The sequence below is a fragment of the Astyanax mexicanus genome, chromosome 24, assembly GCF_023375975.1.
Source record: "Astyanax mexicanus isolate ESR-SI-001 chromosome 24, AstMex3_surface, whole genome shotgun sequence".
Taxonomy (NCBI): Eukaryota; Metazoa; Chordata; class Actinopteri; order Characiformes; family Acestrorhamphidae; genus Astyanax; species Astyanax mexicanus.
In genome coordinates this window covers 3,778,985-3,793,780 of record NC_064431.1, presented here as the reverse complement: position 1 = coordinate 3,793,780, position 14,796 = coordinate 3,778,985, and the positions used below count along the sequence as shown (strand labels likewise).

Here is a 14,796-nt window from a genome sequence, read left to right as displayed (position 1 = left end):
TATTTTTTTCTGAACAAATATACAGATATAGTTTTTCAGTGTGTAAGAGCAATGGTACATTGAAGGAAAATAAAATGCATTAATTAATTATTTATTAATTTATTCATGACTGGGCTGTGAGTTTAGTTTGCCAGTTGGGCTTTTAAAGTAAGGCCAGGCGAATAACCCCCAACCTGGTTGTTTTAAACAGTAATAAAAACTGTCCATAGGTGCAGCCATTGCTAAGTGTAATATATGTATCCCCATATTTGTCCTTCTACTGAAAACCCAATGAAAACTGTGATTCTTCGAATAAATAAAAATGGTAAAGAATCTATATTTAAATTTAAAATGAAAGATTTTATTGCTGCACAGTACACAAAGCAGATGAATGATTTAAGACATTTTAACAAAAATAAGTAACAGAGAACATCCCAAAATATTCACCCATAATAAAACAATATCCAAGATTAGGAACATTTTCTTTAAAAGTAGAATCTGCATAAAACAGTTTTTATAACAAAATTTCCCCAAAACAGTTCTCTAGAAATAAACAGTTAAAGTAGTAATTAGTACTACGTTAATTATTTTATCAGGCACACAAAAAATAAAAAGATTTTTTTCCCAGATCTACCCATGTAAGCAGAAGATGATTACAATTCTAATTCATTTAAACATTTTAAGGTACATACAAGCAAATATTTCAAAATATCCCAAACCCCGGAATATGCATTTTCATGGGGTACTGAGAAGCAAATAGAAGACCCTGCACACACAACAGTTCCATGGGAACATCTGTTTCTGAGATATGCTGCTTGGTGGTGTAATTACTGCACAGTGGTGTAGAGTTTAGACTTGTCTGGTTGAAGTTTCTGTGTTGTCTCCAGGGGCTTTTCAAAGACCTGCAGGAGGGCTGGACTGACTGTGTTAACTTGTCTATACATGTGGCTCACAAATAACAGTACTTATAATAACAGTAATAAACATGGCTAAATGGTTATGTAATGTATGGTTATGTAAGAAGGTATTTAATGACCTTTTTCCACATTCTTGCTCTTTTCATGTTTTTATGTCTTTTTATGCCACTCTTCCATAAAGGCCAAATTTGTGGAGTGCACGACTTATTGTTGTCTTGTAGACAGATTCTCCTGATCCAGCCGAGCTGTGGATCTCTGCAGCTCCTCCAGAGTGACCATGGGCATCTTGGCTGCTTCTCTGACCTGTGCTGGACCATGGCAATGTCTTGGTAGGTTTGTAGAATCAGTTGTAGAATACTTTTTCAGGTTCATTTTTTGAATGATGGATTGAGGATCAATACTCTTTGGGATGCTTAAAGCTTGAGATATGTTTTTTATAACATAACCCTGCTTTAAACTTCTTCTCCACAACTTTATCTCTGACCTGTCTGGTGAGTCCCTTGGTCTTCATGTTGCTGTTTGTTCGCTAGTGTTCTCTAACAATCCACTGAGGCCTTCAGAGAACAGCTGTATTTATACTGAGAATTACCTTCACAATGACGTGCTTCTTTTTGTGGGTCTATCACTTAAAATCTAAATAAAATCCATTTAAATTTGTGGTTGTAAGGTGACAAAACGTAAAAGATGGGGAAAGCCTCTGTAATAATGGATTGAGACATTAGTTTAATCATTTGTAATGATGTCATAAGTACTGTTAACTGATTTACTCTTATTGTAAAGTTTTACTCATGTGGGAGTCCTGACGCTTGGATGTTCTTGGGCAGAACGAACAGCTAGTGTGAGGAATGCTCCTTTCTGGAGTGTCCAATGGTGAGGAGTATTTGTCCTATTCAACCACTCAGATGATGATCCCGGTTCCCAGTTTGTACCCGTTAATCAGAAGAATAAAAAATGGTCTTTGTGGAAATTGGTAATTGCAAAAAAGATAGATATATAAAAAGATTATAAAAAACATATCCCTGATCCCTTAACTATAAAATATTGTCGGTTTATAATTGTTTTTTTTTTTTCATTGTATTTTCTTTTAGGTTAGACCATGGTTGTCTTCCTAGATCAAGAAAAAATTACGACTATTTGGGCTTCTTTGTGGATTCTTTCACCACTGTTGTCACATCGGTGTAGGTCACGCCCTTATAGATTCCCTTAGTAGGATACTCTAAAGTTGAGCCATTGCTGCAGGTAATTTGGACAGTGGCGGTGTAGGGGAGATCAAATGTGGCTCGACCGATTGTGATGTCTACATCCATGGATTTCTTTGGAGGAACCTGAACAGGGAAAGACAGCAGCTCGGTTTTCTCCTCAGAATTCTCCAAACCATATGTGCTTTCAGTACTCATGGTAAAACTGAATCCAGTTGATACTTCCACAACATCTGGAATTCCTGCCTTCACTTCCATGTGGAAAGACATTTCCATCTTGTTGGTTGTTGACCAGGAGGACTTTTTGGTGATGGTTTTTGAAGTTTCTACTTTGTATTCTTGTTGGACATCAGATGTGTTGTGGTAAGTTATGGATTTGATTTCTTCGACAACTACCTTGGGTATCTCCATGTGCATTGTGGGATAATTCACATTCTTCATCACAGTAGACTCAATGCTGTTGATGAATACGAAAGATAAGCAATCGATATCTGACCCACATCTTCCAGAAATTCCCATGCAGATCCCAGAACCAACATCTATTGGGTATTCTGTCTTCAGGCCCCACTCCGTCATCTGTACAAAGAACTCTCGAGATTTGTTGGTCCTGAATTTGATGGCACCTGTACGTGTTCCAGCTCCATTTCCCCAGAGCGAGAGAGAGGTAAAAAACTCTCCATCTTCAAATATAAATTGTTTGGGATTTCCACTGGGGTTTCCAAACTGCTCGGAGCGGCCATCGGTAAGCCAGGCCTTAATGGCTTTGATCTGCCAGCCACCAACCCACACCCATATCTGTTTCAGTGTGGCTCCATTGCCAAGCCCATTAAAATCAAATGCATGACCTCCACTTCCACCGATGTATTCCCTCAGGTATGACATATTGTTGCTATTAATGTAGACCTAAAGAAATAGAATTAAAAAATACAATAGAAAAATGTTAATTTCTGTTGATGTTGTGCATTTTCACATGTACCTTCTTTGAACTGTTCAGTTTGAACGATTCAGTTTCAACTGCTTAGTTAAGTTCCGGACCAAATGATCAAACTTTAAGTTCATTGGGTTTGCTGGCTGTGAGAAAGCACTTTTTTGGATGGTTCAGACTTTTAGACTGACTACAAATGAAGACATGCTATTATCAAGCATCAAATAAGAGAAAAATAGAACCTGATAAAGAAAAATAAGCCGCAGAAAAACATGAGAAAAGGTAGAGACAAAGTATTTAACGCATATTTGATAAATAAGTTGACAAAAATTCTTGGTCTTGGGTTGATGTGAAACGTGATAACAAGTAAGGCTGGGTATTGATTTTAAAAAATCGAAAGGAAAAAGTATATGTTGTAAATTTAAAAGAGAAACAAAATACAGCAAATATATATTTAAATATACTTTGTTACTTTACTATTTACCGCAGAGTCCCCTTTACAGTACGTGTAGGTGTGATTAAAGACACCAAAAGCGTCCCCTGCACCGGACCTACACTACCAGGAATTTTCCCAATAGCATGAAAATATATTGTGTGGTGCTGTTATCCCCGGGCTGGTGAGAAGTGCGTGCATGCCACAATAACAGCCTGGTTACAGAATGCAGAGACTTGGAGACTTTGCAGCTTTTCTTAGAATGTGAGAATCACCTGCAGGAATTCATTGATTGCATTAATTGCAGCATTAATGTCAAGAACTCTACCATCGCTAATCTGGATTTTAAAGATTTATTTGTGGGTTTGATTGGTCAATAAAAATATGCCCAATTAGACTACAAGCTACAAGCTACAACCACAAAAATAATCATTTTTCTCCCTCAAAATTGGCGGTCCCTGGTGTTTAAGGTGCTGAACTGCAAGCAGGGTTCCTTTTAAGTAGAACTTTATGATTAACGATTGGGTCGGGTTACTTGTTAATCTGCGAGCGAGTTTACGCAGTACTTTAGTTACGCACGGGTTTGGGAAACACTCTTTAATTAACGATCAATCTTAAGTACAAATTAACGAAGTTCTTAGCGTTAAAAGCTTTCAGGAAACCCACCCCAGACCAATATCCAAACTGAAATAAAATTTGAATAAATAGAATAATAAAGTAAGTATATTTAAAATATATACTCTACTAAGAAAATAAACAAATTACTTTAATAAATAAAGGTCAGTCAATCTGAAACATTTCAAGAACTTCAAAAGTCTCCTCAAGTGCGGCACTGCAAAGCCCATCAAAAACATTATGATGGAACTGGCACTCATCAGGAACACCCCAGGAAAAGAAGAGCAACAGTTATAACTCTTGTACAGGATAAGTTCATCAGAGTTACCATTCTCAAAAACCACAACTTAACAAACAGCTCCCCAGATAAGAGCACCTAAATGTTTCACAGAGTATTTTGGTTTGTTTAACACTGTTTTTAAGTTACAACATGATTCCTTATGTGTTCCTTCAGATTCTGAATCACTTCACTATTAATCTACAATGAAAATTATGAAAAAAAAAAAACATTGAATAAAACATGTGTCCAAACTTTGAACTGGTTCTGTATGTAATTCTGTAAACATGGTAATTTAAAGTATGTTATATCTTGCAGTATACACAGGTTTATATTTGTAAACATGCAATTTTATCTATACAATAATAAATACTTACAACAGATCACACAGTTCCTGAGCTTTCCAAAAAAGCTGAGTCCCTTCAGCTGCAACTTGCTGTTTGCAAAATAAGAGCGTTGAAAAAATAGTATTTGACTCTGAGTATGTTCTCTTATATAGATCTTAATCTCGAGGGCGGTCCCCTTCAGGAATTTTACCTGTTCATACAGGTAGAATTCATTGCAAACCTCAAAAAAACAATTCCCGTCAAGAGTTGTTCACATTTGACCTGATGTGAATTTGACAGTAACATATACTGTTCTAAGATCTCAACGTGTTTTTTGCAGTAATGCTGCATCACAGAAATGTTCAGATACAACATAACTTTTTCTATATTTGTGGCTGGACCTTTTTTGGCAGAACATTAGGAAAAGTAATGAAATAAATTTTAATGGAAATTGAGTAAAATGAAAGTATGTCACTACAGACATGAGCAAAGAAACAACAGGGCTCCTTGGGGATAACTCCACTCTTAATTTGCGTATCTCTCAAAGGAAAATAATAATGGGCGCTATTACAGCAGCCAAAAAACCATAATAAAACTCCATTTAGGGGGCGCTGAGTGGTCCACGGGTCTAAAGCGCTGCCGCTATAAGCTGGATGTCGCAGGTTTGAACCCCAGCTCATGCAGCTGTGCCATCAAGCTGCCGGCGCTCAGAGGGAGCAAAATTGGCCCTGCTCTCTCCGGGTGGGTAGATGGCACTCTCTCCCCACATCACTCCTAGGGTGATGTCCCCAGGACAGGGCGTCTGTGAGCTGATGTACCGGAACCGAGCTGCTGCACTTTTCTCTGAGTGCGCTGTGATGCTGTTCGGTAATGCTGCATCAGCAGCAGCTCGAAAAAAGAAGCGGTGGCTGATTCACATGTATCAGAGGAAGCATGTGTTAGTCTTCACCCTCCTGGTGTGTTGAAGCATCACTAGTGATAGGGGGAGTCCTAATGAGTGGGTTGGGTAATTGGCTGTGTAAATTGGGGAGAACATTTTGAAAAGTAGAAATAAAATTATTTTAAAAAATCCATTTGGAGGAGAAAATTATTTTAAAATGTATATTATGTTATATTATATTTATGTTATATTTTTTCTTGATGTTTTTGATGCTGGAGAGGGCCACTGCCAGATTAAATCGTGCTAAATAAGCTACAATCTGATACTGGCCAGAAACTATTGCTTTCACAAAAGATAAGTTATCCTGAAATAAACTGATGAATGGGTGTTTGTTACATACTATTATGTAGGGGTGCTTTAAGTGCTGTTCCTGACAAATCAACATAACAGGAGGGTTAACTATATGAGTGGAAACCCAAATTAATAGGTGTCCTATCGTTTTTTGTGTTTCTTTCTTTGAAATAAAATAAACTGGTTTTGAGAAGCAGATTCAGAGAACATTGGTTAAACAATATCCTAAAAAAAAACATATGTTTAATCAAGATTACAACTTTGTGCATGTTTTTATTAATTTTCTTCTCATTTAAATTATGACTGATGATGACTCTGTTATTGTTTTACATGATTTTCCCTCTTCTTATTTCCCATGGTTTGAATAATCTTATAAATCTATATTTATTATCTGCTTGTTTATAATTTTCTGTAATATATTTTATATTTAAGCTTTTCATTATTAGTTTATAAGAGTTTTCAGTGCTGTACACTGAAATATTGTAAGTATAACAGTTTCTACAGTACTGTATGACGTAATGTGTATTTTTTGGAGAGGACCATTTTTGGTATTTTTGCACCTGATTTTTCAAAATGTATAAAACCAAAAAGCCCTAGAGAAGCAGACTCAGTAAACATTGCTTAAACAATATCCTAAAACACTCCATTTTAATCAAGAGTATTACTGAGAACCTTTTTTATTCATTTACTTCTTACTTTATTTTTTTTATGGATGATTCTATTATTGTTTGGTATGATTTTCCCCTCTTCTTATTTCCCATGGTTTGAATAATCTTTAAATTACTGCCTGTTATTGTTGATCTTATGCAGTAATTAAAAATCATTGATTTAATGTATCGTATTTTTATTATTTTGCTTGTTGTATAATTTTCTGTAATGTATTTTATATTTAAGCTTTTCATTATTAGTTTATAAGAGTTTATAAACGTCTACAGAATGAGGAGAATATCCTGTACAGTGAAATACTGTAAATATAACAGTTCCTACAGTCAGTGATAAAGCTGTATACAGACTCTGCTGCACTGATGAGGGTAAACGCTGTATTCAGTGACGTCTCGCCTCAGCCAGTGAGGGTCTTTCCCTCCAGATGGTGAGAGACGTCAGACCCCGTCTACAACACAGCCCACCATCTTTAACCATCACTAATCACCCATTCAGCTCTGCAGCTTCTGTTCTTCACTCATTCTGAATGTGGGAAACTCTGAGCTGAACAGCTGAATCCAGCAGGAGCTCCATTACTGCATTACTGCCAGAACAATAAGAACAGCAGTACAACTGTTACCATACTAACAATAAAAACACACACCGAGCTCCACAAAACTCCTCCTGAACTTCTGTAGAACAACACACTGAACACAGAGCTCTGATCATACAGCCTATAACACTGTAATAAACATCTAAACATCTAAAATACTGCAGGAAAATCTGACTCACACTCAGTTAAAGAGGAAAGGTAAACTGGTTTAAATGATTAATTAAAGAGAAACTTTTACCAACTGGGAATTCTTTAAATACGAGAATTATAATCAATCATTGTAATGAAAACTACATCGAAACAGGCTTTTTTATTTCCTAATTTACTATCCAGAAGCACTAACTTTAACTTACACATGTCTGGTAAATGTAAAGGAGTAAGATTTGTATGTTTAGTCTTTTAAGATATGGGTAACATTTTACTATACAGATACATCAATTTACAGTACTTACAACAGTAATAAACACTGTTAAATGGTTAGGTAATGTCTAACTAATTATTAAACATTAACCATTATTACATTATTGCACGTGAATGCTGAAGAATGTTGTAAATACTGTTAATTAATAATCAATTAAAGATATTATTTAAAATACCTTTAATAATTAATTTAATTTATTTTATTTAATAATTGTATTAATTAAATTTAATGTCTAGTAAATGTCTTAAATAGTGCCAATTAATAATTAGCTCAAACTTGTTGTTGTAGGTATTCAAAATGAATGTCCCAATCTGAGGAGCTGAAGGTTGTTTTAGTGGTTTTAGGATCCCGTAATGTTAAAGTATCATTAATGAAAGGTCAACGTGTGTCGCTCCCCCTTTTTAAACATCCTCTGAATGTTCTCTGCTTCTAAAGACTCATTAGCATGAGAATAGACACACGTCTATTGTTCTTCATCCTCTCTTACAATGGGGAGAGTGTGGGAAAGCTCGGGAGCAGGAATCACACTCAGAGCTCATTAATATTCTGATCTCCACCAGCTACTAAATATTTTGTGCACACAGGAGAATAGACACACTTATGCAGATTAGGACATCAGGCTGGACCTCACTAGAGTGATCGTTAACAGTTTCGCTGGTGTAATTAGATTAATCATTCATTAAACCGTTTTACATCTGACTGTAGAAACATATTAAGACTGAACTGCCAGTTTTAAAGCATTCACATTAATGCAGCCAATATTTAATGATCAATAAATAGAGGATGAACAGTGTTGATCAAGTGAATGTAGCATATTATTTAAGGTTAAATTTATAGAATAAATGTTTCCACTGGTCCATGCTAGATTCAACTGAGCTTAGAAAGACCCCAAATCAGATCCACACGTGTACACAGTAATGGGCGTGTGCTTTGCTGTAACATTGGTACCAACATCAGGCACCAATCTGCTCTCTTTAAAGGGTCACCACTTTCCCAGAATCACCCACACAGTGATCTAAACCCCTCACCATCACCCCCACCACCCTCCACCTGCTCCCCCGACCAGCAGATCACTGAGCATGTGGCAGCTCCACATTCCTCATTGTCTCTCCGAGCTCCACCATTGGCTGCAGAGTGTGAGAACCTCCAGCAAGCCCAAGACCCACACATTGATATGGAGATTCAGGAGTATAAATAGAGGAGATTCAGCCAGTGCAGATCAGACTCACTCTACACAGAGAGATCTACAGCACTGAGATCTACAGCCATGACTCCTGCAATCACTTCAGCACCTTCCATCTCAAAGGAGCTCCTCCCTCTCAACAACAAGGTAAACTGAGATCTGATTAAATGAAGAAAAAGTCTCCTTCTTTATCTACTACTTTATTCATTACAGAAGGTGTTTTGAGTGCAGTTCTCTAATCATGCTCTCCTTCTGTATCTGCAGCTGAGAAAGCCAGTGGTGGAGAAGATGCGCAGAGATCGCATCAACAGCAGCATTGAGCAGCTCAAGACTCTCCTGACTCCAGAGTTCCTCAACCAGCAGCCCGACTCCAAGCTGGAGAAAGCAGATATCCTGGAGATGACAGTCAGCTTCCTCAGACGACAGCAGCAGAAGCAGCAGCAGCAGCAGCCTGCATTCTCCTCCAGATCAGCAGCTGTCAATCAAGGCTTCTCCAGATGTGTCCATGAGCTTCTGCACTTCCTGTCCAAAGATGAGGTGAAGACACAGTCTCAGAGAAAACTGATGAACCACGTCCTGCAGAACCTGCAGCCGTCAGCAGATCAGAAATGGAGGGAAAGTGTTCTCCCTCAAGAGCAGCAGAACATCATCAGCAAAGAGAAGAGCGCCCTCTGGAGGCCCTGGTAGATTCCTTCAGAATCAGATGAACTACAAAAGCAGAACAGAAGGGACTACAAATGTCTAGATTAGATGTTTGTGGTGAAGTTTTGTATTTATTGCTTTGTATCAAAGACTGTTTTAAAGCTTGTTTCTCTTGTGGAGAAATTTGCGTTCTTATTTATTTTTTAATTCTCTGGAAGTTTTGGTAGATGCCTTCAGAATTAAATAATTATTAGGAGGCAAAATACTGAATGTCTTCTGATCAAAACATTTTAAAAGTCTATGTTAGACTTTTGCTTTGCTGTTATTTTTACAGTTTATTTTCCCTGTGGAGAATTATGGGTTTTTATTGATGAAAATTTCTTCAGCTTTAATGAGAATTTCATGTGAATCACATGTGAACTACTGATAACTGCCTACAGCAGATCCTAATTTACCTTCTAAGAAGATAAAATATATTACCAATCATAGATTACTATGATATCAGACTTTCTTTCAGTTTGAAACTTGACTTTAATTGATTTGACCAGTTTTATGCCGTATAATTTGTTCATTATATGAATATTGATATTTTTTCTATATTAGAGATTTTACTCATCCTCTATGAGGATATGTTTCTATACAAATGTTTTAGTTAAACCTGATCTATAATTTACAGAATTCTAATGTTGTGATATATTATCACTAAACGTATCAATTTCAGTTCATATGAAGATTTCTGAATGTGTCTTTTATAAAGACGATGTTGTTAAAGTGTGTTAATCTGACTGTGCTCTGCATGCTGCAGAATTCACATCTAACATTCCTTTAGATATTCTCATATTGAGAAAGTTTTATAGAGTTTGAATTTTTTTTCTCTAAGTTTGTGTGTTTTTGTCTTTTATAAAGACAGTTTTGTTAAACCTGATCTGTAATTTACAGAATTCTAATGTTGTGATATATTATCACTAACGTATCAATTTCAGTTTATATGAAGATTTCTGAATGGGTCTTTTATAAAGACTATTTTACTTTATGTTGTTAAACTATGTTCTCTGTATTGAAGAATTTGTGTTTATTTTTCTTTTGTAAAGAAAACTTTGTGAATCATGTTCTCTGCATGTTGCAGAATCTGAATACTGTTATATATTATAACACGATATATAAATCTATCAGAAAATAAAGTAATAATTTTACTACATTATTCCTCAAGTTGTGTATTTTTCAGTTATAACTTATAACTTCTTCTGAACCTACACAGATATATGTTTTTTCAGTACATACAGGGCAATGGGACATAAAGGAGAATAAAATACATTTATTAATGATTTATTAATATCTAGACTGTGAGTTTAGTTTCTCAGTTTTTACAACATTACCTGTTGGGCCCCTAAAACAAGGTCAGGTCAATAACTGCCAACCTTTTTTCACTAGTGTATAAGAGTGTGTTCTGTGTCCTGATGGATTAAAGGTAAAGCCTGCAATCCATCTGTGTCCAACACAAGTTTGCCCATGGTGCACTTATTGCTGGGTATAAAACATGTATCGCCATATTTGTCCTTCTACTGAAAACCCAATGAAAACTGTGATTCTTAGAATAAATAGGAATGCATATTAATGCATATTTAAATATAAAATAAAAATATTTTATTGTTGCTCAGTACACAAAGCAGCTGCATGATTTAAGACATTTAACAGAAATAAGTAACAGAGAACATCCCAAACTTTTTTTAACCCACAAGAAAGCAATATCCAAGATTAGAGGCTAACGTTGATGCTCCATCAGTCCGGAAGAGTGTAAATCTGGACTTTTTTTTTTTGGTTTTGTTGTTTAACCTCACTGATAATTGCTTTTCTTAAGGCTACACATTTTTTTATTTCGCTTTAGTAAAGAAACTAAAGAAAGACTTTACGGCACAGAGTGGTCCAGCGGTCTAAAGCGCTGCCACTTTGAGCGGGAGGTCGCAGGTTCAATCCCCAGCTCATGCAGCTTTGCCATCAAGCTGCCGGCGCTCAGAGGGAGCAAAATTGGCCCTGCTCCCTCCGGGTGGGTAGATGTCTACAGCGCAGGGCGTCTGTGAGCTGATGTATTGGAACCGAGTCGCTGCGCTTTCCTCCAAGCGCGCTGTGATGCTGTTCGTCAATGCCGCTCGAAAAGCAGCTGCAGCTGACTTCACATGTATCGGAGGAATCATGTGTTAGTCTTCACCCTCCTGGTGTGTTGGGGCATTACTAGTGATAGGGGGAGTCCTAATGTGTGGGTTGGGTACTTGGCCGAATAAATTGGAAAGAAAATGGGAAAAATTAGAAGTTAAATTATAAATAAACAAGAAAGACTTCATAAAAACAACCTCACCAATTCATCATAAATCATTATTTTTATTGGTGTTTCAGTACATTCTTTTTGTACATTAATACATTGAGCATAATCAAGCAATTATACAAAACATTTATTTTCGGGTAATGTTACAATTTTGAAACAATCCAGGGTTCAAAATGTATTTCCTAACTGCACATACAGCAAGTGCAAACCAGTAGAAGTAGATTTCATTAATAATAAGCTACTCAAATGATGAATGAGTGCAAATAAAAGTTTATTTTTGAGTGTAACTCTTTGACCGACATCATTCTCATTGCTCACTCTAAAAAACATCTAAAACATAATGATGATCATTTAAAAGATAATCATGATCATCTTAAAGATAAGATCAAAGATAATGAACTCAAGTCATCCAAACTATAAGGAAAAACGTTTGGAATTTTTAGTGAACAAAAAAGTTTTAAACAAACCAGAGTTGTGAAGACGTAGAGTTACAGGTGTAGAGTGAATAGCTCTATTTGGGTAATGCTCTAATCCATATATTATGAGAAGCAACAACTACTCAACTAAGTATAGGGAAACGATACTTAAAGAAATGTAGGTCTGTCAATCCCAAAGATTTTAAGAACCGTGAAACTATCCTGAAGTGCAGTTGTAAAGTGCAAACACCACCAAAAACGTTATGATGAAACTGGCCTTCATCAGGACTGTCCTAGGAAAGGAAGAGAAACTGCACGTTAAGAGCACCCTAGAACACTTTTTACTTTTTACAGTTTACTTCATGATACCTTATGTGTTCCTTCATAGTCTGTATGAAAAAAAGCAATATAAAAACCTTAAAAGAGAAGATGTGCCCAAACTTTAGGCTGCACAGAAATTCCATGATTTCATGTAAATGCCATGACAAAGTCTTTGTTTTATGTTTTATGTCTTTGTTAATAGCAGGCAGTCTGTAGCAAAACTGGAAGGATATCCATGGATGTCTGAAGTTTCATGTCCTGCTCACTGGGACGTATGTTTTGGGATTTTACCACTGTTTTTGGGTTGGTGTAGGTCTGGCCCTTGTAAATTCCCTCAGTTTGAAACTCCAGAACGCTTCCATTCTCACAGGTCATTTGGACGGTGCCGGTGTAGGGAACATCAATGGCGACTTGGTCGATTGTGATTTCTACATTCATGGTGTTTCCTGGAGGAACCTGAACAGGGAAGGACAGGTGCTCAGGTTTCTCATCTGTGAACTCCAGACCATGTGAGCTTTTATTTCCCAAGATGAAACTGTATCCAGCTGACTCTTCCACAACTTCTGGAACTTCCGCCTCCACATCCATCATGAAGTTGAACTGCATCTTGTTTTTCATCGACCAGGAGGATTTTCTGGAGAGAGTTTCTGAAGTTTCTATTTTGTGTTCTTCAGTAACAGTAGAATAGTTTGTGTAAGTCACAGACTTCACTGTTGCAGCAGAGACGCTGGGCTTAACCTCACTGAGAGAATCATATTTCACATCCTTCAGCACTGTAGACTTGATTGAGTTGAAGAACAGAAAACCCAAGCTGTTAATATCCGCCCCTGCTCTCCCTGAGATCCCTACACAGATCCCAGAACCAGTATTCACCGGATATTCTTCTGTCTCCTCCCATCCTTTAATGTGTGCAAAGAACTCCCGCGAGAGATTGGTCTTGAATTTGATGGCACCTAGATGTGTTCCAGCTTTATTCTTCCAAAGCAAGAGAGAAGAAAAATGCTCTCCATCTTCGAAGATAAAATCATTTGTACATTTTCCATCAGGATTTCCAAACTGCATTGTGCGATAATCGGTGAGCCAGACTCTAATAGCTTTAATCTGAAAGTCAGCGATCCACAACCTTATCCTGTGCAGTGCAGCTCCATTTCCATCACCGATAATCTCAAAATCACTTCCTCCTTTCCCACCAATCTCAAGAACAGGAGACAGGTATGACATGTTGCTGACCTTTAGGAAAAAGAAGCTGAAATAAATATGGTGTGCATGCTTTATAAAGTGGAATGTTGTGCATTGAATAAAATAAGTAGGCTAAAATGAAGGTTTTGGAAACCAAAATGATTTGGCTGAATAAGACAAAAGAAGAATGAAAAACTGAATCAGTCATACTGAAGTGTTTGTCCTAAAGTTACAATTGGTTAGGGCCATTTCTAAGATACAATAGTGAGAAAAGACCAAGAAGACCAAAATTTGAGTATTATATAAGACCAATTGGTACTTTTAGCAGTGTGGGCAGTGTGCCAAGTCCTGCTGGAAAATGAAATCCGCATCTCCATAAAAGTTATCATTAGAGGGAAGCAACTCAAGGCCCACTTGTCCCACCACAAATTATTTTTTTTATTTTGCAAAAACGGTATAGACCATTTAAAATCCGAACAAAAAAAAAAACTAGTGCATCTAAATGAATTGGAAAATCATTGAAAAGCTACTTTATTTTAATAACTCAAAATGTGAAACATATATACTATATAGATGTATTACACACAGAGTGCTCTATTTTAAGGGTTTATTTTTTTTTTATTGTTGATGATTATGACTTACAGTCAATTAAAACCCAAAAAATCAGTATAAACGAGTTTCACGTTTCGAAATGGATTACTGAAATAAAGTAATTTTTCAACGATGTTTCAATTTTTGGAGATGCACCTGTAGTAGCATCTAAGATTAGAGTAGCACTGCTGAAGTAAATATATTGCATACATATTAAAATGTTCAATAAATATTTTAAATGATAAATACTTACAACAAGACTGATGACTCCTGTGCTTTAAAAAAAACAGCTTCTCTTCAGCTGCAGGTTGCAATTTGCAACTAAAAGTGTGTTAGGACCTGCAGATTTGCAGGTCCTCTTATATAGAGCTCAAGTATAGTGGGCGGTCTCCTGAACACCTGCACAATCTGATAGAATTCACAGTAACTCACATGAGTTCACAATAATTAAAGTTATGCACCTTGCAGTTTACAGGAATGCTTCAGTGTAAAACATCATTATTATTTTTTTCCCATTGTGTTTTGTTTGAGGTTCTTCAGTATTGTTTTTTCAGTTTTAAACCCAA

At 36.5% G+C, this 14,796-nt stretch overlaps 3 protein-coding genes across 3 annotated transcripts; 1 reads left to right on the top strand and 2 right to left on the bottom strand.

Moving 5' to 3' along the window:
• Positions 1-318: 318 nt before the first annotated feature.
• LOC103034153 (aerolysin-like protein) lies at positions 319-4,838 on the bottom strand. The gene is made up of 2 exons (XM_007251465.4): positions 4,723-4,838; positions 319-2,998 (listed from the first exon to the last, which is right to left on the bottom strand). The coding sequence occupies exon 2, from the start codon at positions 2,975-2,977 to the stop codon at positions 2,027-2,029; it is 951 nt and encodes a 316-aa protein (XP_007251527.3). The 5' UTR covers positions 2,978-2,998; positions 4,723-4,838; the 3' UTR covers positions 319-2,026.
• A 3,950-nt stretch (positions 4,839-8,788) lies between these two features.
• LOC111195352 (transcription factor HES-5-like) lies at positions 8,789-10,601 on the top strand. The gene is made up of 2 exons (XM_022682254.2): positions 8,789-8,908; positions 9,026-10,601. Exons 1-2 carry the CDS (start codon positions 8,846-8,848, stop codon positions 9,446-9,448), a joined length of 486 nt encoding a protein of 161 aa, XP_022537975.2. The 5' UTR covers positions 8,789-8,845; the 3' UTR covers positions 9,449-10,601.
• A 1,197-nt stretch (positions 10,602-11,798) lies between these two features.
• Positions 11,799-14,548, bottom strand: LOC103034692 (aerolysin-like protein). Its single transcript, XM_007251466.3, has 2 exons — positions 14,484-14,548; positions 11,799-13,690 (listed from the first exon to the last, which is right to left on the bottom strand). Exon 2 carries the CDS (start codon positions 13,679-13,681, stop codon positions 12,656-12,658), a length of 1,026 nt encoding a protein of 341 aa, XP_007251528.3. The 5' UTR covers positions 13,682-13,690; positions 14,484-14,548; the 3' UTR covers positions 11,799-12,655.
• Positions 14,549-14,796: the final 248 nt, after the last annotated feature.

What these genes read in the sequence shown, in the direction of transcription:
- LOC111195352 (XM_022682254.2), top strand. Translation starts at nt 8,846, where the DNA reads ATGACTCCTGCAATCACTTCAGCACCTTCCATCTCAAAGGAGCTCCTC. An exon ending in TCCTCCCTCTCAACAACAAG is followed by an intron (nt 8,909 to 9,025) that starts GTAAACTGAGAT and finishes CTGTATCTGCAG; the next exon opens with CTGAGAAAGCCAGTGGTGGA.
- LOC103034692 (XM_007251466.3), bottom strand. Translation starts at nt 13,681, where the DNA reads ATGTCATACCTGTCTCCTGTTCTTGAGATTGGTGGGAAAGGAGGAAGT.
- LOC103034153 (XM_007251465.4), bottom strand. Translation starts at nt 2,977, where the DNA reads ATGTCATACCTGAGGGAATACATCGGTGGAAGTGGAGGTCATGCATTT.